Source organism: Miniopterus schreibersii (genome assembly GCF_964146895.1).
Source record: "Miniopterus schreibersii genome assembly, chromosome: 1".
NCBI classification, from domain to species: Eukaryota; Metazoa; Chordata; class Mammalia; order Chiroptera; family Miniopteridae; genus Miniopterus; species Miniopterus schreibersii.
Genome location: NC_138101.1, coordinates 52,624,026 through 52,647,324, shown reverse-complemented (window position 1 = coordinate 52,647,324; position 23,299 = coordinate 52,624,026). Strand labels below are relative to the sequence as shown.

Here is a 23,299-nt window from a genome sequence, read left to right as displayed (position 1 = left end):
ACATTTGGAAGTTACTTTTGAATATTGAGTGAGCTAGAGAGTCTAGGTCTATTTGCAGGTGAACAGCCGATTATATAGACTCCATTTATTAAGTAAACCATCTTTTCCCACTGAAATGCCCCATTATAATGTACCTAACTCACCTGGGCAGCCATGCAATCTTGACCAGAAATAAATTCTGCATAAAAGCCTAAAAGAAGTCAAAGTGCCCTAGTACTTTATATAAATATGCAAATTACAGAGAGCAAAATTTAGAGTCAAGAATGCATTAAGGTAAGGAGAACAACAGTAAAAGTGAAAGAAGACCAAAGCAGGCTGCTTCTTGACTAGTGGGTCAGGTCTTGCCATGGTGGCCAGTCCAAAACAAGTGACAGAGAGTAGTCAGTTAAACTAAAACAGAAAAGGATTCATTTTTCTTGAAGTCTTTGGCTCCCTCTAGTCTTTCCCGTCACAGAGCTTTCTTTTACTAGTTGGTTTCATCCACATGCACTAAAGCCTGAAGCTCTCCTGGCTGGACACTCAATGGTCAGTCCTAAGAAGTTCTCCAGACAGCTCCATTTGGCTGAACACTGCCAAAGTGAATGGGTCACTTAAACTGAACAAACTTAAAACAGTGATTTTCTGACCCAAAATACCTAAATCAAGGCAGTTAAATGGTAATCCATAAAGTGATTTAACTAAGGGATGGCAGTGAGGTTTGTTTTTTTCTTAAGCTCATAAAATGATAAGGAAAAGAAATTCTAGGTCTAGTGGCCCTGCCCAACCCTGGGTGAAATGTACTAACACCCTCCCCTCATTCAACTTATATCTGGTCATGTCCAGACGTGACAGAGAGGTAGGGGTGGGAGAGAGAGAGAAAAAGAAATATCAAGTTCATTGCTCTCTGGGCACTGGTCCACCCCTCCCCACTCTTAATCACATTCTGTTGGTGTAGAAGTATAAAAAGCGGCTATTTACAAAACCTAAAGATGAATCCCCCTCCATGAGAGGGTAGCAGATGTTTTATGACAAACTAGAATAATAAAGAAGAAAGGAAATAGGCATCTAGTCTATCTGAATTTTCCCTCAGTAACCAATAGGAAAGCATGAAATAACCAGAATGACTACAGTATATTTATTGTTCACCACTTATGTCGCTCTATTGCAAATACTAGAGGCATTCATCAAAGCTTTTCTGCTTTAAAAGCAGAATGCAGTGAAGAATGTAGAAAAGAAAGATGGGCAAAGCATGAGCTAACACTCATAAAGACATCAAAGAAAACTTCCAACCTCTCATTCATGACTAGCTGGTTTGAGGCATCACTATCATGTGCTACCTCCCAGTAAATAAATACACTCCACAATTACTGCAGCCTTCTTTCCTTTGTATGAAGGAGAAAGAGCATGTAATGTGTGCCTCATGCAAGCTCAGCATGACTGAGATCTCCATTTTTCCTACCTTTCCTTTCTCTCCCAGTTCCCAACATTCTTACTTCCAGCTGGGCCTGGAGACCAGCATTGCCTATACCTCCTTGGAGAAAACCAGGGGACTTGCCACCTAAGAGCAGAATGGTCCCCACCTTCCTGCACTCCCTATTTTGACTTTGTGCCCAAATAGCCTTGAGTACTATATAGACAGAAGGTAGAACTTGCTATCTCAATCAGCACAATCTATTTAACCATGATCGGTGCTAGTCACATAGCAGTAGGCCAACTCCAAATCAATAAAAAGATTCCTTTCACAAGATAAAGTACACAAATTGACCACTAAACAGTATCTAAAGTGGGAAACAGGTTTTCTTTATTGTTAAAGATTCTCTGCAAGTTCTCATTAATCTGACTTTGAAAAGAGGAAAAAATGAGCCTTACAACTCTCTTCCTAGCAGTATGAACAACTAACCCCCCACCAGAAGTTAACAGGTTGAGATGCTATTGTGACTAGGCCTCATGCAAAGTTCTCAAACACTCTCAAATTTTAATGAGGTAAATCATATTCCTTTCCATAGTCCCTGAGTCCACTGCAAATGTTTCCATTTCAATAGCTGACAGAGTAGCAAAGGAGAAAAGTACTGCAAAGGAGAAAATAAAACTTTCCTCTTTATTTATTTATTTACTGATTGATTTGAGAGAAAGAACATCGATTTGTTGCCCACTTGTTTATGCATTCATTGGTTGAGCTTATATGTGCCCTCACTGGGGATCGAACCTGCAACCTTGGTGTATCGGGACAATGCTCTAACCAACTGAGCTACCGGGCCAGGGCTAAAACTTTCAATAGAGCAAGCTGATTCTGGCATCCAAAAAAACACAACATTGTGGCTTTACCTTGTTGGTAAAGCACTTGGGAAATATAAGCAGGGTTTAAATGGGGCCCAGAAAAATCTTATAACTATATCAGTGAGCTAAGGAATTGGTAGGAAGGATAAATTTCCACATCGCTACAAAATTCCACTCCTATCCATCCACCACTGCCTTGTATATAACTCATACTAACACATTCTGCAAAAAAATTAAGTCTATCACTGGAAGGTATCTGTATCAATCATATTAACAAATGAATATTGAATATTCACACTCACCTGGAAATGTACTTATTGCTGGGAAAAGGTGTGGTAGTAAGGCATGAGAGGTATCCTAAAGGGTATACTTTAGAGTCGGCTACATTTTATGATTTTGACAATTAAATGGTAGGGGTAGGGGGGAGGACCACTAATACTGAATGGCTGACTCATGAACCAGGTGATACCACTTGTTAAAGACAATGTTCTAAGACAACTCTCATGATTTTTGCAGTTTTTCTAAAAATAGATAAAACTAATGGTGGAGTTTACTGAACGGAAAATTGCGGAGTCTACTACAGCTCCCTTTGGAGTAGTTCTGCTGCATGACACCAAATCCAATCTTAGTTCTGTGAAGCCTGATAAATGGCAATTTTTACCATTCAAGTCACTCTTTTATTCTCCATCCTTAAAATTCAGCAATTTTTTAAAAAAGCGGATAACTCTAATCTTTGTTTACCCAACCCAAGCCATCTCCCAAGCTCATACAGAAAATGAGAGCAACAAAATAAAACTTATGAGACATTTTATTTAACACATTTGTACACTATGTGCCTACCATGTTGTGCTTAACACTAAGATACAAAGATGAATAAGATACTAACTCTTAAGAAACACACAATTTCACATCATTTATCATATAATAAACACTAGAGAAAGTCATTGCCTCATGATAAGAGCCATTTGTTTGGTTCTAAAAGCAGATGTGAAGGTGTTGAATTCATAAAAGAAACTATAGATCATAATATGGAACAAAAATAAGACTCCATGGTTCCACTTTAAAGTGTCAAAGACCCAAATTCACACACAATATGAAATCAGCCTTGTGGAAGACACTATGCATGGCCTATCCAGCAGCTATCGCGCACTTCTTCCTTGCACCACAACTCAGGGATGCTGGGCCCCTCCCCAAGCCTAGGAGATGAGACTTGACTGTGCCAATCAGATGATTCTTATTTCACTTAGGCATACCAGAGATTGCTCTCAGTTGGCCTGTTAACCCAGACCTGGCCAATGAGACAAGAGGATGTATTCTGAGGGTTCCTGGGAAAGATTTTCCCCATTTTGAAAGGTGACACAAGAGAAGAAACTCCCCTTCCTGCCTGCCTTTGAATACGGTTGTGCGAGGATGCGATGACTGAAGCTGTGATATTTACCTGGTGTCTGTGAGAGGACTGCCCAAGGAAGAAAGTCAGCAAATGAAGATGGCAAAACAGAAAAATAGGAAGCACCTGGGTGCTTGATGTGCCCCGGATTTAACCAGTCCTAAAAATCTCTAGACCTCTTATGTGTGATCATAAGTTTCACTCATTATTCATGCCATATTTAGCTTAGTATGTTTTCTGTTACTTGCTGCTGAAAACATCCTTATTGATACAGGCCCATTTAAAAAAAAAAAAAAAAAAAGCAGGGAACAGATAGGTTCAGACTTCAGAGTGATCTCTTCTTAGGCAACTGCAGAATGCAGAAAGGAAAACCTTCTTTCAAGTTATTAACATCTCTGTCCAAAGATTCACCCCATCAAAGCTAACTGGAAGTCTAAAATAACTGCCCACAGAATTCAGCTGGGCTCAGATTGCACTCTATTTTCTGAACCTGTGGCAACATCAAATCACCTGACTAATTGTTGCCAAACCACGTCAAGTCTGCCAGGAGCATCACAAAGTAGCCTTTAGTGTACATACTATGATGTCCACAGTGGCCTAATTTGCTTCTCCTGTCTTTGCACTTTTGGACCAGAATGCTGGAGGCAATGCTAACCATGGAGTAGAGATAAGTTATATGTATGCATGTCCATATATGGATAATCATTTTTTCCAAAGTGCCCAATATATGCAAGTTACTTTTCTTGGGACCAATAAGGTAAAGAACAAAAAAAAATTTTTTGAAATAGAACAATGCCCTTTAAAACTCAAAATATGAAAAAGCATAACATGTGCACTCTCTCTAGCTTACATCATTTCTCTGAATGAATATACCATTAATCAGACCCTACAGTATTATAAAAACCTACAAAAATAATCAACTATTTATATGTATATAAATATAATATATACATTTGTAATGAATTTATGCTAGAATAATAAGAACAAAAAATCAAAATGAAAGTTAACACAAATTACTACTATTAATAATAATAATAATGAGAGCTGGCACTAATTGAGTGCTTACTTTGGGCCAGGCATCATTACAAACACTTGACATACAACTTATTAAATCCTCGCAACAACCTTAAAACTGGTAGATATTATTATTATCCATGCTTTAAAACTAAGAAAACTGAGACACAGAGAGGTTAAGCAACTTTCCCAGAGTCACACAGCCAGTGAGTGGCAGAGCCAGGGTTCCAACCCAAGAAGTGTGGCTCCAGAGTCCATTCTCTTATTTATTATACTGCCTCCATGATGAGCTAACATTCTAAATTAAAATCATTCACAATAAGTTTTTAACTGCTATGAATCATTTAATAATTATAATAGAAATCACAATATATGTCTTAATAATGAGTGCAAAAATGATTCGAAGTCTGCAAGGATATGAGAGAGTGTATCTGTTGAAGACTTACCAAAAATGGCAACATTTTATTCTATCAGGAAGATAAAGATTCCAGTGGCTCTTGAACTGTAAAATATCAGCTGACTAGCTAGCTATACCCCATCCAGACTGATAAATTTGAAACATGTCACCTATCCTAGACCTATCAAGATCACAGAGCACCATGTTAGACAAGAGATCATCAAAATCGTCAAACTACGAAATTGTTACTGCTACACAAAATTCAGAATTAACAGGTGGACTTACTGAAATCATCAAACACCACCTGGAGTACTGACACCATCACCAAAGCTGCCCTTTCTCTGAACAGCTAGAGCTCGGTCCTCTCCCGAGCTCACAAAACAAAGATAAAGAACTGGGTGTAAAAGATGAGGTTTGTTAGAAATCAGAATTTAGCACTATTGGTGACCTTAGACCTAACTCTTCACTACAACTCTTATTTTGACACACTTAGGACCTTCATCACCTGCCAGGCACCTGGTGAACTGTGCTCTGTAACCTTCACAGGAACACTTCTTACATTTCCAACTAGCCTATAAACTCCCAAAGGGTAAGCTCTGCACAAAGCATGTTGTGTTCTGACAATATCTAGAACAAATGAGGAGCCTAGTAGTCTAGTCACTCAGTAAATATCAGTTGAATCAATGACTGAGTGATAAGAAGTAAAGAATGCAAGGAAATAAAGGAACAAAGAATAAGAAACAAATTGCAAGGCAAAATGTATCAGCCTGAGACACGAATTATCATGTGTTCTTCTTTCCCAGATTGTCTGGGTCTCCAAAGAGTATAAAAGAATAGACTAACAAACAGTCATCTAGTGATTCTTTAAAATCATTTTTTATTTCTCAATTACAGTTGACATACATTATATTAGTTTCAGGTGTACATCCAAATGATTAGACACTAAATAACTTACTAGTTGATCATCCCAATAAATCTCGTACCCATCTGACACCATACATAGTTATTAGAATATTACTGACTATATTCCCTAGGCTGTACTTTAGATCCCCTGACTACTGTAACAACCAATACGTACTTCTTAATCCCTTCACCTTTTCCACCCATCCCACTAACCCCCCTCCCACCTGGCAACCATCAAAATGTTCTCTATCTATGAGTCTGTTTCTATCTGTCCGTTTATTTTGTTTTTAGAGTCAATTGTTGATAAATATGTATTTATTGCCACTTTATTGTTCATATTTTTTATCTTTTTTTCTTCTTCTTCTTCAAGACCCTTTAAAATTTCATATAATACTGATTTCGTGGTGATTAACTCCTTTAGCTTTTTCTTGTCTGGGAAGCTTTTTATCTGTTCTTTGATTCTAAATGATAGCCTTGCTGAGTAGAGTAATCTTGGTTATAGGTCCTTGCTTTTCCTCACTTTAAATATTTCTTGCCAATCCCTTCTGGCCTGTAAAGTTTCTGTTGAGAAATCAGCTGAGAGTCTTATGGGAGCTCCCTTGTACTAACTTCTTTTCTCTTGCTGCTTTTAAGATTCTCTCTTTGTTAACCTTTTGAATTTTAATTATGATGCGTCTTAGTGTTGGCCTCTTTGGGTTCATCTTGTTTGGGACTCTCTGTGCTTCCTGGATTTGTATGTCTATTTCCCTCACCCGTTTAGGAAGGTTTTCCATCATATTAAAAAAAATTTTATTTAATGATTTGAGAGGGAGAGAAACATCAATTTGTTGTTCCACCTATTTATGCATTCATTGGTTGCTTCTTAAATGTGCCCTGACCAGAGATCGAATCTGCAACCGTGGCATATCAGGCCAATGCTCTAACCAACTGAGCTACCCTGCCAGGGCCTGTCATTATTTTTTCACATAGGTTTTCAATTCCTTACTCTCTCTCTCCTCCTTCTGATACCCCCAAAATGCTAATGTTGGTACACTTGAAGTTGTCCCAGAGGCTCCTTATACTATCCTCATTTTTTTTTCCATTCTTTTTTCTTTTTGCTATTCTGATTGGGTGTTTTCTTCTTCCTTATCTTCCAAATCTCTGATTTGACTCCCTGCTTTATCTACTTCACTGTTGATTCCCTTTAATATAGTCTTTTCAGTTAATGTATTCTTGATTTCTGACTTGTTCTTTATGTTTTCTAGTTCTGCTTCCTTTCTCTTTGTTGAAGTTCTCACTAAGTTCATCTTTGCACTAAGCATTCTTATAACCAGTGTCTTGAGCTCTGAATTTAGTAGATTGCTTGTCTCCATTTTGTTTAGTTCTTTTTCTGGAGTTTTGCTCTGTTCTTTCATTTGGGACATGTTTCTTTGTCTCATTTGGTAGCCTCCCTGTGTTTGTTTCTATGTATTAGGTAGAGCTGCTACATCTCCCAGGCTTGGAAGAGTGGCCTAATGTAGTAGGTATCCTGTAGGTCCAGCGGCACAGCCTGCCTGTTCACCCAAAGTGGGCACTCCAGGTGCACTCCCCCCGCCCCCGCCCCTGCCCCCTGTGGGCTATGTACACCTTCCTGTTACATTTGAGCCTTGATTGTTGTTGGCACCTCAATAGGAGGGATTTACCCCCAGGCCAATCTGCTTTGAGGACTAGCGGACCTCTGTAGAGGGTCAGCTGTGCAGGGCTCCACCCCACACAGTAGGACTTACTTCAGTGGGACTCTGATGTCTGCTGAATCTGTCCCGTGAGTGTGTCACTTGTGGAAGTGGTTGGGTGGTGCTTCAATGGGGTCTAAACTGTCCTCTGGGTGCACTGGCTTTGGGGCCTCCCGGGAGGTGCAGGCCAAGGTCAGCCACTGCCTTAGTTCTGCCTGGGATCTCTCAACATGAGCTACAAAGCCATCTGCAGATGGCTGCTACTTGTGCTGGGCTTGGAGGTACCCAGGAGGGGCCAAGCTGTGAACCAAGGCCAGCTGCCACTAGTGCTTGGCCTAGGGCCACTTAGTGAAAGGTATGGGACATGCCAAGGCCAGATGTTGCCTGTTTGAGAGATTTTTAGGAAAGTCTGAAGCATGAGCCATGGCAGGCCATTTTTATGGAAAAGCCACTGGAAACAGCTTGTGTAGGCCTGAAATTTGGGTGGGGTGGGGTCTGAGAGAATCACCCTGGTGGGGCGAACAGTGATAGCCAGGTTGATAGAGACTCAGATATGATGCCCACCTGCTGGCTCGGGGGGGCGGGGGGGGGGCTCAGCAAAGGAACAATGAATGGCCTCTGCCAGCACTTCTGTCTGGGAGAAAACTGCCCCTCCAGCTCTTGTCCTGAGGCTAGATAATTCAGTTCCTCCCTATACGTCCTTGGTGCCTTGTGAGGGGCTGCCCCAGTGCTGGAGGTAAAAGCGCGGAAGTCTGAGTAAGTCCACGTGCAGGCCCTTTAAGAGGAACTACCTGGGACTCCAGCAGTTCTCTCCCTCAGCCTTAATCCCACTGGCTTTTACAGCAAGAAATTATGGGGACTTTTCTTCCTGGCACTGGTCCTGGGATGGGGGGCCTGGTGTGGGGCTCTTTGGTCCTCAGAGAGGGACCATGGCAGCCAAGATATCCCTCCTGATTTTTATCTGCCAATTATGGGTGTGAAACCAGCCTGTTCCATGTCTCCACCCCTCCTATCAGTCTCCATGTGGCTTATTCTTTAAATCCTTAGTTTTAGAACTCCCATTCAGGCAGTTCTGAATAATGGCTGTTCTGTAGTTTAGCTGTAATTTTGATGTGGTTGTGGGAGAATGCAAATACTGTCTTTACCTACACCTCATCTAATGACTTTAAAGATGAAAAGAGAAATGTTTCTCTGTACCTTTAATCAAAGCACCTTGATAAAATTTGGTATTTAACCAGTAAATTAAAGAATACAATCTTTTTTGTTTCTTTTGTAAGGACTGAGTGTTAAACAAGAAAAACAGTTTGAGAATAAAATTCTATTGAGTCTTCCTATCAACCTGAGGTTAAAAAGATGTCTGTGGACATAATTCTAGGATTACTAAAACCAAACTTTCTGTCAGTACCCAAGCAAGACCCAAACTCAACTCCCTTTCCTTTTCTCATTACATATACCTTGGATAATAATACTGACCTACTTTACAGAACTATCATAAGGAATAATCAGCTTTAAAATGCTAAGCACATTTGTAAACAGTGTCAACAATTAAAAAAAAAAAACTAAGCACATCAAGGTACAGAAAGCTTATAATATGTATATGTAGTTAACTACATTTACAATTAATAAATGTATCACGATACAAACCACTGTGTTAATTACTTAAAATACTGCAAATTTTTTAGTCACAAATAACACCTCACATTAAAGATGTTCATTAATGAGTGTATATTTTCTAAAACATTCAAATATCTTTAAAGAAATAGGCTGAGTACCACAGAAAGAATTACTTATAACTTTTGATTAAGCACACTAGAAAATAAAATTATTAAGTGGCATTTGCTTCTGATCCCTAGGCCTTTGGACCAGAAAGCTAACTACTCAGCTATCAAAAAAAGTCAACACATCTCACCAAGTTTGATTACCACCATTATCATCATCATCAGAATGGGTGTAGAGCCTCCCAGACCACCTATCACTCCTAATGAGGAAGGGATGGGGCCCCTAACAAGCATAGTGTTGAGATCTGAACACTTCCTGTGGCACCTTCTGCCTTTCATATCAGTTATGCCCATGGAAAGAATCACTTCAAAAGCAGGAAGTCATTATAGGATTTCTTCTATTTCCTTTTAGCTCACTAGTTGCTTTCTGGGAGAAGCTGATTAACATAACAGTTATTGAGTCCTTCAGCTACAGGAAAGCAAACTGAGAAGCTAATTCAAAGTGTTACTTCTATCAGGGTTAGCAGCAACCACAGCTCTGGGAATTGAGACTTCTGAGATGTTCTGCTTTATAAACCTCATTTATTAAACAGCAGGAAAGCTGTTACATATGGTGATGGGCATTATGGAAATGCTTAGACTGAATACAAAATGTGAATATGAACTGGATTAAATTACCTGCAAGAAAGCAAGACACTAACTCAGGAGAAAGTAAAAGGAACCAATCATAGATATGAATCCAACAGGGTTGCACAGAAATGTTAGAGTCTGCTTATAAATTGTTACCCTTGGGGTTTGCTATGAAAAGACTTCCTGGGATATCTATGCAGAATTTTAAAAATTTAACATAGTCAAATTAGATTAAACTAAATAACTGCACCTAACATAGTTGTCTACTCAAGATAGAAAGGTTAGAAGAGGTTTACAATAATTCAGACAGCCCTAATAAAACAAAAATTAGTTTATGCTAATCCCAATATGGGAAATCAGAGTAAATATTGGGAAAGAAAAACTGTCCATTTAGCTGAAAAGTAGTGTTGACAATGTGGCTGGGTGGGAATAAGAGCAGCACAGTAAACTGAGGTAATTTTTTTCAATTTTCACTATAGGCAACCAGTTCCTATTTTAGTTTAATAAAATATTTCAAGATTTGCTTCATATTCAGTTCTAGATGAATCACTTTACTTATAAAATGTCATCATTTAGGGGAAAAAAAATCATGTTTTGTTTGCTTACTTTATTAAAAAAGAGGGGGCACACAAGTCTTCCTATAATGCAGCTTTGTTAAGTATATGTCTTAGGAAATTATCAGATGAATTCATGAGCAAAAACACAAGGAAATTAGGAATACTCATACCATGTCCTAATCACTGAAACAATCCCTGATTTTGGAGGGTGGAGATAAGGTTGATATCACAACAGACAGGAAAGCATAAAGGGGAGAAAAGTCACACGGGAGAAGGATATGCAAGACAGTTATAATCCAGCACTTCTTTTTGAAAACTGGACATTGAGTTTAGATGGGGTTTGGCATTCTGCCCACGAAAAATGTTTCTGGGAATCACAGGCATCTTTGCCCTTGGCTGAAGCACAAATGAATGAGTCATGGACACACCTAAGCTAGAACCCTAAGCTGCCTGACACACTGGAAAAATATATGCTGCCTGCATAACGAGGAATTTCAGTATTGGATGTGTCCTTGAACGCCCTCTCCCCTCCACATAGGTTAGGCTGGTCACATAAGGGCAGTACTGAGGAGAGAAATTAGAGTACAAGGAAAGCACAGTAGTCTCAGGAGCAATAAAAGGAATTGGAAACTGTTCAGATGTTCTCAAGAAGAAAAAGAAGAAACCCATACAAGTACTGTGGAGTGTTCTGAATCACTGCTCTGTCACAGGTACAGGATGCCTCCAAAAAATGAATTTTTATACCTTGCAACTGTGCCAGTTAGACACAAAGAATAAAATATCAGTATAAACTGATATGTGATGGTTAGCAGGACAGACTCAAGATACATTTTGAATAGAAGAATTTTGTCCTGGTACATTGCCTACATCACCACCTTCCACCTTTCCTTCCCCTTACTCTTTTTAATCCTTCATACTGCAAAGTCGTTTGGTCTGGGCAATGATGTCACCTTGAAATCTCAGACTTGCCCACTATCCCCAGAAACATGTCCTCTGGGGAGGTGGCCTTCTACCAAGCTCCCTCCCCAAATACCACAGTGGTTACCTGGGGAAAGCATTCCTGTGGGCGAGGGCCAGCACAGGTTACCTGAAACAGGGTCTGTCTGTCACTAGCTTCCCCTACATGCCTAGCAGCTCTCCAGGTCACAGTTCTCAATAAGCAAATACAGAAAACAAGCTCATTCTCTTTTCCCACTCATTAAAAATAAACCCAAATGGTACCCAGATTTAGAACACACCTACTAATGAAAAAGTTAAAAGAAGAGAGGGAGGTACCCACCCACATAATCTTTCCACTCAAAGAGGAACTATTCCACAGCTGCTATGGAGTTTATAATTAACAGACAAGCTTAACCAACAACAGAAATTTCTGTAATCTATTGTAATTTACACTACAACCTTGTTTATTTCAAATTTAGATTATAAACATCGGCTAGATTCCATGGTTGAATCCAAAAGCCTTCTTGGCACACCTCTAGCTCAAGTCTGTTGCAATCACTCAGCCTTGCCTACAAAGAGCACTGGCCTGACCCAACACACAGGCAGAAGCAGAGTGGCTGCTCCTCACTCCCAGAGTCCCATGAACCACCCACCACTAGCTCCATGGAGCTGTGTCAGGAGGCTCCACTGGTAGGATGTCAGATTGCACTCAGATGTGTTCACTATGGTGCCTTCCACAGATCTTTGCCACTGTGGGACTACAAGGATTTTGTTTCCTTTCTCACCTGCCACTCCAAGTTGAATCTTCTCACCCTGGGTTCTAAGACAAAGGTGTGCAACGAGGCATCCTGAGCTACCAGCTCTGCAGGGACGCTGCCTGACAAAAGGCACAATTCACAGAGAAAACAGACAGGAGAGCAAACTTCACAGGCTACAGTTAGTTTTGTGGAGTCTTCTTTATCATTTGAATCTACTTCAAGTGCTACACTAAAATAGGAAGTCTCTTTTTACAAGACAGGGAATTAAGGCTCTGAAGTACAGAATCAGAGCATGGTAGTGCCTCCACTAGGTTTGTCTGACTCCAAAGTTCACCCTAACCATATTATCTCTGCAGGATTAATGGAAATATCTCCTGGTCCTCAAAATAATCTCTTCAAAGGCTGGCCAGGGCGAATATAAGTCCTTCAAGGATCATTGGTGTGAAGTGGACCTAAAGGGTCTCTAAGTCCTGATGGAATGTAGACATTCCCAAAGGAAGGAACCTGATGTTTGGCTGTGACCTGCCACTGACACCTCTGTAAGCATTAGTTGTTAGACACTGGCTCTCACCTGGGGAAACAGAGCAAGAATGGGAGTTTAATGTAAGACACAGGTGAGTTTTAACAGGAGGAAAGGAAAAAAGACCTCGGTTTTTAATTTCTTCTAATATGAAAACCATTTTTAAAAGTAAAAAACCAGAGAAACAAGATGGCGGCGTAGGTAACAGCTGCACCCGCCGCTTCCCACAACCACATCAAAATTAAAACTAAAACACAGAACCACCATCACTCAGAGCCTCTTGAAACCTGGCTGAACAGAGCCCCACAACCAGGGAGCTGAAGAAGCACCGAGACCGGTAGGAGGGGTGGAGACGCGGGCGGATCGGAGCTGAATCGCAGAGAAGCGGCCGCGGGCCCACACCCGGTGCCACGGTTGAAACCCGGGAGGGAATCTCGGCGGCGGAGTTTTCCCGGAGGAGGGAGGGGTCCCAGCCCCACAGCAGGCCCCCAGCCCAGGGCTCCAGGGCCGGGAAGAGACGTCCCCACAACTCTAAACAGTGAAACCAGCAGGGACTGTCGCTGAGGGACGAAGAGGCTGAGGGGGCCCCAGCAGCTCCTCTAAAGGGCCCGGCACGGACTCACTCGGACGCTCCCTCTGAGCCCAGCGCCGGGCAGCAGCCTGAAAGGACCCGGGACACTCGGGGAGGAACTAACCTGCCTGAAATCCGGGGGAGAGCTGGAGGGGCGGCTTCCTCCCAGGCAGAAGGGCTGGCAGAGGCCATTGCTCCTTTGGGGAGTCCTCCCTGCACAGAGCTGGCAGGCAGGCGCCATGTTTGAATCGCCAGCACCTGACTCACACCTTTGGCCCCGCCCCGTGATTCCCGGAGGCCCCGCCCCCCCACCTGCAGCTCATTCAGGCCATTTCCAGGGGCTTTTCTGTGCAAGTGGCCTCTCAAGCCTCATGCTAAGGACTTTCCTAAATCTCTCAAACAAGCAGCAGCGGACCCCATACGGCTTGATAAGTGGCCCAAGGCCTGGCACTAGCGTCAGCCTGCATTGGCTCATAGCTTGTCCTCTCCTGGACACCTCCAAGCCCAGCACAAGTAACAGCCGACTACGGTTTGCTGTGTAGCTCATGCTGGGGGGCCCTGGGCAAAGCACTGGCAGAGGCTGACTTTGCACTTCCCAGGAGGCCCCAGAGACAGTGCACCTGGTGGTCAAACCCGACCACGCTGGATTACAACCCCACCACAGCCACAAGTGACACACTCAAGGGGCATACTTGGTGAACCAAAGCTCCACTGAAGTAAATCCTGTGGTGTCTCCAGCACAGCAGCTCTTTGGCTGTAGTTGCAGCTGGTCCTCTCAGCTGATTGGCCTGGGGTTCAATTCCTCCCAGTGACGCCAACAGCAACCAAGGCTCAACTACAACAGGACAGTGCACACAGCCCACACAGGGGAACACCTAGAAGGCCCACCTCAGGTGACTGGGGAGGCTGAGCCACTGGACCCTACAGGACACCTACTACACAAAGCCATTCTACATATTCCAGGAGACATAGCAGTTCTATCTAATACACAGAAACAAACACCTGGAAGCAGCCAAAATGCGGAGGCGAAGAAACATGTCACAAAGGAAAGAACACAAGAAATCTCTAGAAGAGGAACTAAATGAAATAGATCCAAGCAAGCTAACAGATAGAGAGTTCAGAATTTTAGTTATAAGGATGTTTAAGCAGATGGTTAGGGAAATAACTGAGAAAATCGATAACATAATAAAGTACCAATTTGAAATGAAGGCTACAGGAACTGAAATGAAGAATAACTTACAGGGAATCAACAGTAGAGTAGAGGACACTGAGAATCAAATCAGCAATGTGGAACATGAGGAAACAAAAAACACCCAACCAGAAGAGCAAAAAGAAAAAAGAATCCAGAAATATGAAAATAGTATAAGGAGCCTCTGGGACAACTTCAAGAGGCCCAACATTCGTATTATTGGGGTGCCAGAAGAGGCAGAAAGAGACCAAGGAATTGAAAACCTATTTGAAAAAATAATTACAGAAAACTTCCCATACCTGGGGAAAGAAATAGACTTACAAGTCCAAGAAGCACAGAGGGTCCCAAACAAGAGGAACCCAAAGAGGCCCACAGCAAGACACATCATAATTAAAATGCCAAAGGTTAAAGACAAAGAGAGAATCTTAAAAGCAGCAAGAGAAAAGCAGTTAGTTACCTACAAGGGAGCACCCATACCACTGTCGGCTGATTTCTCAACAGAAACTTTGCAGGCCAGAAGGGAGTGGCAAGAAATATTCAAAGTGATGAAAAACATGGAACTACAACCAAGACTGCTCCACCCAGCAAAGCTATCATTTAGAAGTGAAGGTCAAATAAAGAGCTTCACAGATAAGAAAAAGCTAAAGGAGTTCATCACCACCAGACCAGCACTACAGGAAATGTTGAAGGGTGTTCTTTAAGAAGAAGCTAATGAACAAAAGAATCTGATGAACTAAATAGATCCAGAGACATTGACATGCAACAGACGATCATATTTCAGAGGAAAGAGGGAAGGGGGGTGGAGGGTGAGAAGAGATTAACCAAAGAAGTTATATGCATATATGCATAACCCATGGACACAGTCAATAACAGGGTGAAGGCCTGGGGAGGGGGTGGGAGCGAAGTGGAGTGGGTCAATTGCAGGGGGGAATGGTAGACCTGTAATACTTTCAACAATAAGGATAAATTTAAAAAGAAGAAAAAGAAAAGAAAGAAAAAAAAAAGTAAAAAACCACCCAGCTGGGTGTGGCTCAGCAGTTGAGCATCAACCTAGATCAAGAAGACTGCGGTTCGATTCTCGGTCAGGGCACATGCCAGGTTGCGAGCTGGGTCCCCAGTAAGGGACGTGAAGGAGGCAGCCAATCAGTGATGACTCTCTCATCATTGATGTTTCTCTTTCTCTCCCTCTCCCTTCCTCTCTGAAATCAATAAAGATATATTTTTTTAAAAAAGGAAAAAACCTTCCTGCCACCTCTGTAATAGTTCTAATATTATATTTTGTATTATATTAACTGGTAAAACATAATGAATAGGATTTACTAACTCAATTTATGAATTGATGACACTGTTAACTGAATTTTTATTTTAGTGAAAACTATCATCTATTCACATTTAAAAACCTGTAGTATCAGGTATATTGTATATATAAAGGTGTACATATGGACCATGCTACAAGCCACTTCCTTGAAATCCCAAGAGTCCAAGGGCCACAGGTCCAGAAACCCCTGATTAGAACACTGGGTATTGCTACAGGTGCGCAGGCCTGGTGGGATGTGGCAGGGAGGGTTCCCAAGAGGGAACCTGGAGGCAAAGAATGGGGGAAAAGACCACAAATCACACTTCACATACTTCATAATTCTACCTAAGACAAGCCCTGCAGCCCTTTACCCAGTGGTCAACATAAAAACAGATAAGTTAAAACTGATATTTGGGCAAGGGAACTATGGAATGCAGCCACTTGCTATGGGAGGGAATAAATATGAGAAAAAAGGGAGACAGAGTCACAGAAGAAATTAGCTCACCCTGACACCAAAATGACTTGCCTAAATAAACACAAAAGGGTAAAATCATCTAGAAAAAAACAGCAAGACTGTCCTTTAATGAAGCTTCAGAATCTTGATTTGATTTGAATTAAATAAAAAAGTCAGCAAGTAACAAAAAAATGACAATGCCATGCTAGCATGACAAATACAGCACGGTCACAATTTAAGACCCTACCTTACCATTTCTCACCAAAAGGAGGCTCATTTAAGTATCATGACCACTACTCCAAATGCAGCTGAAATCCAAGACTAAGAAAGTACCTCATAGATAGATCTACGCTATATATATACATACTGAGGTCAAACTTAGGTCCTTTAGACAAAAAACATGGGAGAAAAAGAACTTAAACCAATGGACATTAAATACACACAGCACCTACTATCAATAAATAAAAGACCCTAAAACTTAAGGAATCTAATTAGCCCTCTACCTTTCCAGCTTCTCCTCTCTCACTTCAACTCCATCAACAGTCTCACCACACTATTCAATATTCCCTGAACAAGGACTGCACCAGCATACCCATGCCTTTACCACTGGGCACACTCAGGTGTGTGCAGTAAGGTTGGTGTTCCTACCACATCCATAAACATACACACACATTTGCTGAAGTCCTACTCCTGCTTCCTACTTGACCTCCAAAGGTGGAATGAATCCCTCTCCCTTATTGCCCCCAGCAAGTTCTTCAACTTAACTCACACATTTTTCCACACAGGTTCCCTGGAGCCAAGTCATCACTATCTCATTCCCTTTCTACTCACAACACCAAGCACAGTATTTAGCACAAACTGCTTAACAAAAGCATGTTGCAGAAATAAACAAATGAATAGGCATTTAGGAGGAAAACTTAGGGGAAAATGCTTCTAATATCAATTGTCTGAGGATTACCTCTTCACAAAACAATCACAATGTCTTAGCATTCAATTACAGGAGAAAAGTCTATTTCTCTAACTCTAACTAGTCAATTCCCTCCCCTGGTAACGGACACAACATATGTTGTCTAATAAAAAAAAAAAAAGTCTGGTTTTCCATCAAAAGGCTTGAATTAGACACAACAGTTCCGAACAGACGGGGATCCTGCACCATTCAAAGAGCCTCCCTGAAAGATAAACACTCACTGAGGAAATCTTCCACCGACACTGCCCCGTTCTCCAGCCTTTCTCACCAGTCATCAAGGCAGACAAGGTGCACTCACCTGGCTTATTTCCTTCCCTCTCGTGGCCCAGCTGCCCCTTGGTGTTCAAACCACACGTGTAAACCTCCCCATCCTCCAGCAGGAACACGGAGTGGTTTCCTCCACAGGCCACTTCCTTCACACTTCTGTCTGTTATAAATCCGCACACCTGTGGCTCGGCCACAATCCCTTGTAGGTTAGTGCTGATTCCAGGTTGGCCCAGAGACCAATATCCCCAACATAACATTGTTCTTATCCTTCAGGGAATCATGTAGCCTAGAAAAGAGTTTTGTAAAAAAAAGGTTTTAAAAAATAGGTCAGAGGAAATCACACTGAGTAATAAATGTAATCAATTTTTTTAAATAACCTCTAATATTCCTCAGATAACTTGCATCTCAAAAGAATACTTATTAATAGTGTTGAAAGTTGTCATGTTATAATAATAATAATGCTATTTTTGTGTTTTGGTAAGAGTTTAAAGATTTCTAAACAAATTTTGTTTATGTAAATGAATTGTGAAAACAGGATATGGTATTCAGATCACTGAGGGGGAACTCTTGAGTGCAGGAGCCTTGCTAAAACAATCTTTGCAAGTCATAGTAATAACAGCTTTGAAATTACCCTCATGACTTCACCTTGTCCTTTCTCGTTGCACTTTTCCTTTGAGTTTTCTACTTATATAATTAAAAAAAATTTTTTAACTCTTTTAGGTAACCTATTGTTAGCTTGGAAGTAATTCACCACTTGAAACTAAAATGAGAAATGGAAAAAAAATGTTACTTCTCTGCCATTTCCTCTTACACATCCTTCTGATTCTGAATCAAGCTTCATTTCCTACCCAAGAGCCTCTGGAGACCATTCCAGCCACCGTGAGCCTGCATCCCTCTGACACATCCACTATATTGCCCTGATTAAAAACTTTCTCTGTATCTTATAACTTAACTCCTCAGTCAGATTTTAATTGCCTTAAAGAGAGACCACAGTATAATATATACCTCTTCAATCTAGCCAGTTTCAATGAACTTTTGGCTAATTGATTACTGCTGACTGTAGCCCAAAGTTTTACTACTTTTAAAAATGCATGCTTCCCTTTCATACAAACAAAAACAAAATTTCACCTCCCTATCAGTTCACACCCACTAGGATGGGTATAATCAAAAAGCACACATAATAACAAGTGTTGGTAAGGAGGTGGAGTAAGTGGAGCCCTCCTACATTGCTGATGGGAATGTAAAATAGCACAGGTGCTTTGAAAAAGCCTGGCGGTTCCTAAAATGGCTAAACATAGAGTTACCATATGATCCAGCAATTTTCACTGCTAGCGATATATCCAAGACAACGGTAAACGAACAGGGAAAAGACAAATACCATATGATAAAATAAACGAATAAACAAAACAGAAACAAACTCATAAATACAGAGAATAAATTGATGGTCCCCAGATGGAAGAGGTGTTGGGGGGATGGGCAAAAAAGGTGAAAGGGATTAAAATGTACAAATTTCCAGTTATAAAAATGGTCACAGGGATGTAAAGTACAACATAGGGAATATAGTCAATAATGTTTTAATAACTATGTATGCTACCAGGTGGACACTAGACTTAACAGGGTGATCACTTTTTAAGGTATAAATATCTAATCACTTTGTTGTACACCTGAAACTAATATAGTATTGTATGTCAACTGTAATAGAAAAGTAAATTTTTAAAAATTTAAATAGGAAAAAATAGAATTACAAGCATACATACACACGAAAACTTGTACACAAATGTTCAAACAGCATTATTCATATTACAAAAAGGTAGCAATAACTCAATGCCTATCAACTGATGAATGAATAAGCAAAATGTGGTATTTCTATACAATGGAACACTCTTTAATTACCTATGGTAATGCTATTCGACTCACTCTTTGAATTCTTTCAGGAAAGGCATGAAAAATAAAAAAATAAATAAAACTAAAACTCAACTTGCTGTCTTAACCAGAAAGTTCTGCTGCTACTTATGATTTTTATCCCCTGTCTAGAACTTAAAAACAAAAAAACAAACAAACAAAAAATCTTCAGTGTTATTCTTTGAGTTAACTGCAAGGGAGATAAGATAAAATGAGATGGTGGGGGTGTTGAGGGGAAAGATATATACATTTTAAAAGACCAGCAAGATCACATAATATTTTCATAATTTTATTTTCCCAATTTGCTAAACTGCTGTATCCACACTAGCATCTTCCTTAATTTTCAGTGTTTCATGACTATGTCTTATCTCTCCTACCATAGTTAAGTAAGCAACATCATAGTGCTTACTATACATCAGTCACTGTGCTAATAAGCATTTTATATCACTATCTCATTTCATCTTCACACCAACCCTGTGCCATAAGTACTACTTTTAGCCTCATTTTCAGATAAAGCAATGCTAAGAGAGATTAACAAGCATACCTAAGGTCACACAGCCAGAAGGAGCCAGAGCCAGGCTATGAATCATAAGCCCGATGCCAATGTACACACTCTTACTCAGTAGACTACAATGCCACCCAGGTAGATTTACATGTCATCTACAGGAGCAAAACCACAAAAAATACTTGCAGAATGACTAAACTATAGTCAGTATACAAGATGTCCTGGAAACCTGAAAATAAAATTTGCCTCTAAAAGTGAAACTAGTCAGAATTAGGAGCTAATGGATGAGATTAGGCAGCAGTACCATTAAGCCATCCCCTTAACCAGCCAAGTACATGTCTAAAAATATGGTATCAAGAAGCTATGATTGTATGTCTACACAAAACTCTATAAACAGCCCTGGCCAGGTGTGGCTCAGTTGGTTGGGGCGTTGTCCTATACACCAAAAGGTCTCAGGTTCGATCACCAGTCAGGGCACATGCAGGAGGCGACCAGTCGATGTGTCTCTCACATCGATTTTTCTTTCTCTGTCTGTCTCCCTTCCTCTCTCTCTAAAAGTCAATAAGAAAAATAAATCTATAAGCAATGCTCACAGCAGCTTTATTCATACTAAACAAAAATGTCCAGCACTACCACCTTCACTATCCCTAAGTACAGTTGTTGTTCATTATTTGCAATTTCATACTTGTGAATTTGCCTACTCACTAAAATTTCTTTGTAACCCCAAAATCAAGGCCTGGAGTATTTTTGCAATCATTCCCAGACATGTGCAAAGAGGTGAAAAATTTGAAATCACCCTATGCACATGTTCCCAGCTGAAGTCAAAGAAGAAGATGCCCTGCCTTCTTGTTTCAACTCTCAAAAGTGGTCTTTTCACCCTAGCTGGTTTGGTTCAGTGGTTAGAGCATCTGCCTGCAAAATGAAGGGTTGCAGATTCAATTCCAGTCAAGCGCACGTACCTGAGTTGCAGGCTCAATCCCCAGCCCCAGTCAGGGGGCAGGCCAAGGCAACCAATCAATATGTCTCTCTCACATTGATATTTCTCTCTCTATCTCTCCCCCTCCCTTCCACTCTCTCTCAAAAATCAATGAAAAAAATATCCTCCAGTGAGGATTAACAAAAAAAAGAAAAAAGGTCTCTTCAGTCTATTTAGTGCCATATTTATCATATTTTTATATTTTTGTTGGTAATTTTGCTATTTAAAATGCCGCCTAAGCATAGAACTTAAATACTACAATTAGTCACTAAATTCACCTAGCCACTTGCCTTGCTTAGATTCCATGATTAATTAAGCAACCTTAAATAACTTGTTTCTAAAGCAGATCCTACTACGCAGAAAGAACACCATGACCAGCTGGCCAAAGTATCCCAGGCCTGTTGGCATTTCTACTTCTCATTATTAATTCAGCATCCTGGATCTATCAGCTTCTCATAAATTTGTTTAGCATGAGTCAGTCCTTGAGGATCGGCTACACTCTTGAGTGCTTTAGACAACTGCAAGCTTGTGTAAGCAGCCTAAAGTATGGCCTCATCTTTAATTGACTAATAGGAACCATTTGTGAAAAAAGACAAATAGGACTATTGTTCAAAATCCTTCCCACCTGAGTTACAGTAATGGAATCTTCAAGCAGTGAATAAAAATTACTAAAAGAAGTAACTAAATGGCAACCACAAATAAGCTGTATTCCTATGAATGGATTATCAACCCTAAAAAGAAATCTGATCTAGGTCATCATGATACTTTGCCAAAACTACAGCAGGAGGTACGAAAATCATCAAGCTTTCAGAGGTTCAGTGCATTGAAGAGAAACCAGCCATTAATACAGCTTTCACCTAAAAGTACACTTTGGTGGCACCCCCATATCTGGTGGGTAATGGTGTCCATGAATTAAAGATCCAGTTTAAGCAATGTTCTTCATCACTTGGTATTTGCTATCCTGGTTCCTTCCAGTCATTTTTTTCTCATTCACTGTCTCTCCCTTGCTTCTAGAAGAGTAGAATCTTTTATCATGAAAGGTACTGCAGAAAAATAAAGAACTACAGTCTGGCTCAGCACTTACACCAGCCACCTCAGCTGCCCCAGGCCAACTCAGTCCCAGCTCTTCCATTTCCTACCTCTTATTTTCCCATCACAAAACAAGAGGAAGAAAGATGGATATTTTGTTCCCTCAGTATCATACCTGGTACTTTTCCTAGTCCTTCCCCTCATCTACTTTTGGTAAAAGATCAAGATAATCTTAGCAGGGCTTAAGGGTCAAAAGTACTAAAGTTCAAGCCCTAAATTAACCACATGCTAGCTGTGAAACCCTGGGGAAAATATTTTACCACTCCCAGTATGCTTCCTGTCTCTAAAGAGGGGAAAAGAGACAGAATTGTGAGGACTAATGACACAATGCATGTAAAGAGGGCTTAACATGGTACCTGGCATAAATGACCAATAAATGTCAGCTGCTGCAGTCACTGTTACTCCTACTTCGAGTGCTCTTCTCTAAGACATCAGCAAAAAGGATAATTTCCAGAAGAGGGTGGGGGTGGGGGTGGCGATGGGGTGTGTGACTCCTTTCTTCTGTGGTTAACATTAGCTATGTTTTGCCAAACCTGCACTACCACCATCTGCCATAACTTTCATAAAGGGGATTCGAGATTGTGAGGAGAAAGGTTTTTTGCATGTTTTTTCTTTTAAATTCTGGGGAGAACAATGGGGTAGATAAATCTCTTTGTATCAGTTCTAGCGAGATTAGTGCAAACGACAAGCTGCAATTCCTAAACTTTGTCTTATGAATCAAACTATGCACACAGCAGTCTAACAACTGATTTTTATTCATTTGTTTGAAAGTTACTGAAACCTATGTAACACTCAGGCAGGACTTCTAATCCCATTTATAATAGGGATAAGCTTCCTTTCAAATAAGCTTAGAAGCCCTTACCTGAACGGTGTATGGGGAAAGGAGGGTCTTTTTCAACAGCAGGAAAAGGCAATGTTCAAGGCTTCAGTGCTCTGAAGGCACTCCTCAAATCCAAGCTTTAAATAAATTTGGAGCCAAAACTCAATGCACAATTAAATTCAGTAACAGAGAAGATTCATTCTAATTACATGCTGTATTGTCAAAAATTTAACTACCATAGACAGAAATGGGAAAGAAGTTTTCAACAATGGGAATCCACTGCTCACTGTTTTCTCTTTCTCCTTCAGCTGTACTTTGGTTCTCTGACCCTTGGAGCCAACCCGGGAAACATTCCAACACCTCCCCTAATGATCTCCATACAGGTAGAACCTTCTTCACTACCTAGTGCTGGGATTCATGCAACTAGAAGAATGATCTCTCCACCATCTGCATAAACTGCAGGCTGTCTCTGAAAGACACTTGGCCAGACTG

General features: G+C 40.7%; 1 protein-coding gene across 3 annotated transcripts in view; it reads right to left on the bottom strand.

Moving 5' to 3' along the window:
* The window catches only part of HERC3 (HECT and RLD domain containing E3 ubiquitin protein ligase 3), a 104,471-nt gene that overhangs the window by 76,488 nt on the left and 4,684 nt on the right, over positions 1-23,299 (bottom strand). For all 3 annotated transcript variants that reach the window (XR_013999999.1, XM_081153745.1, XM_081153746.1), the window contains exon 3: positions 17,547-17,801. Coding sequence is in view for 2 of the 3 variants with exons in the window: in XM_081153745.1 (XP_081009871.1) it covers positions 17,547-17,772 (226 nt within the window). In the remaining variant the exon portion in view is untranslated. The remainder of the gene's footprint in view (positions 1-17,546; positions 17,802-23,299) is intronic.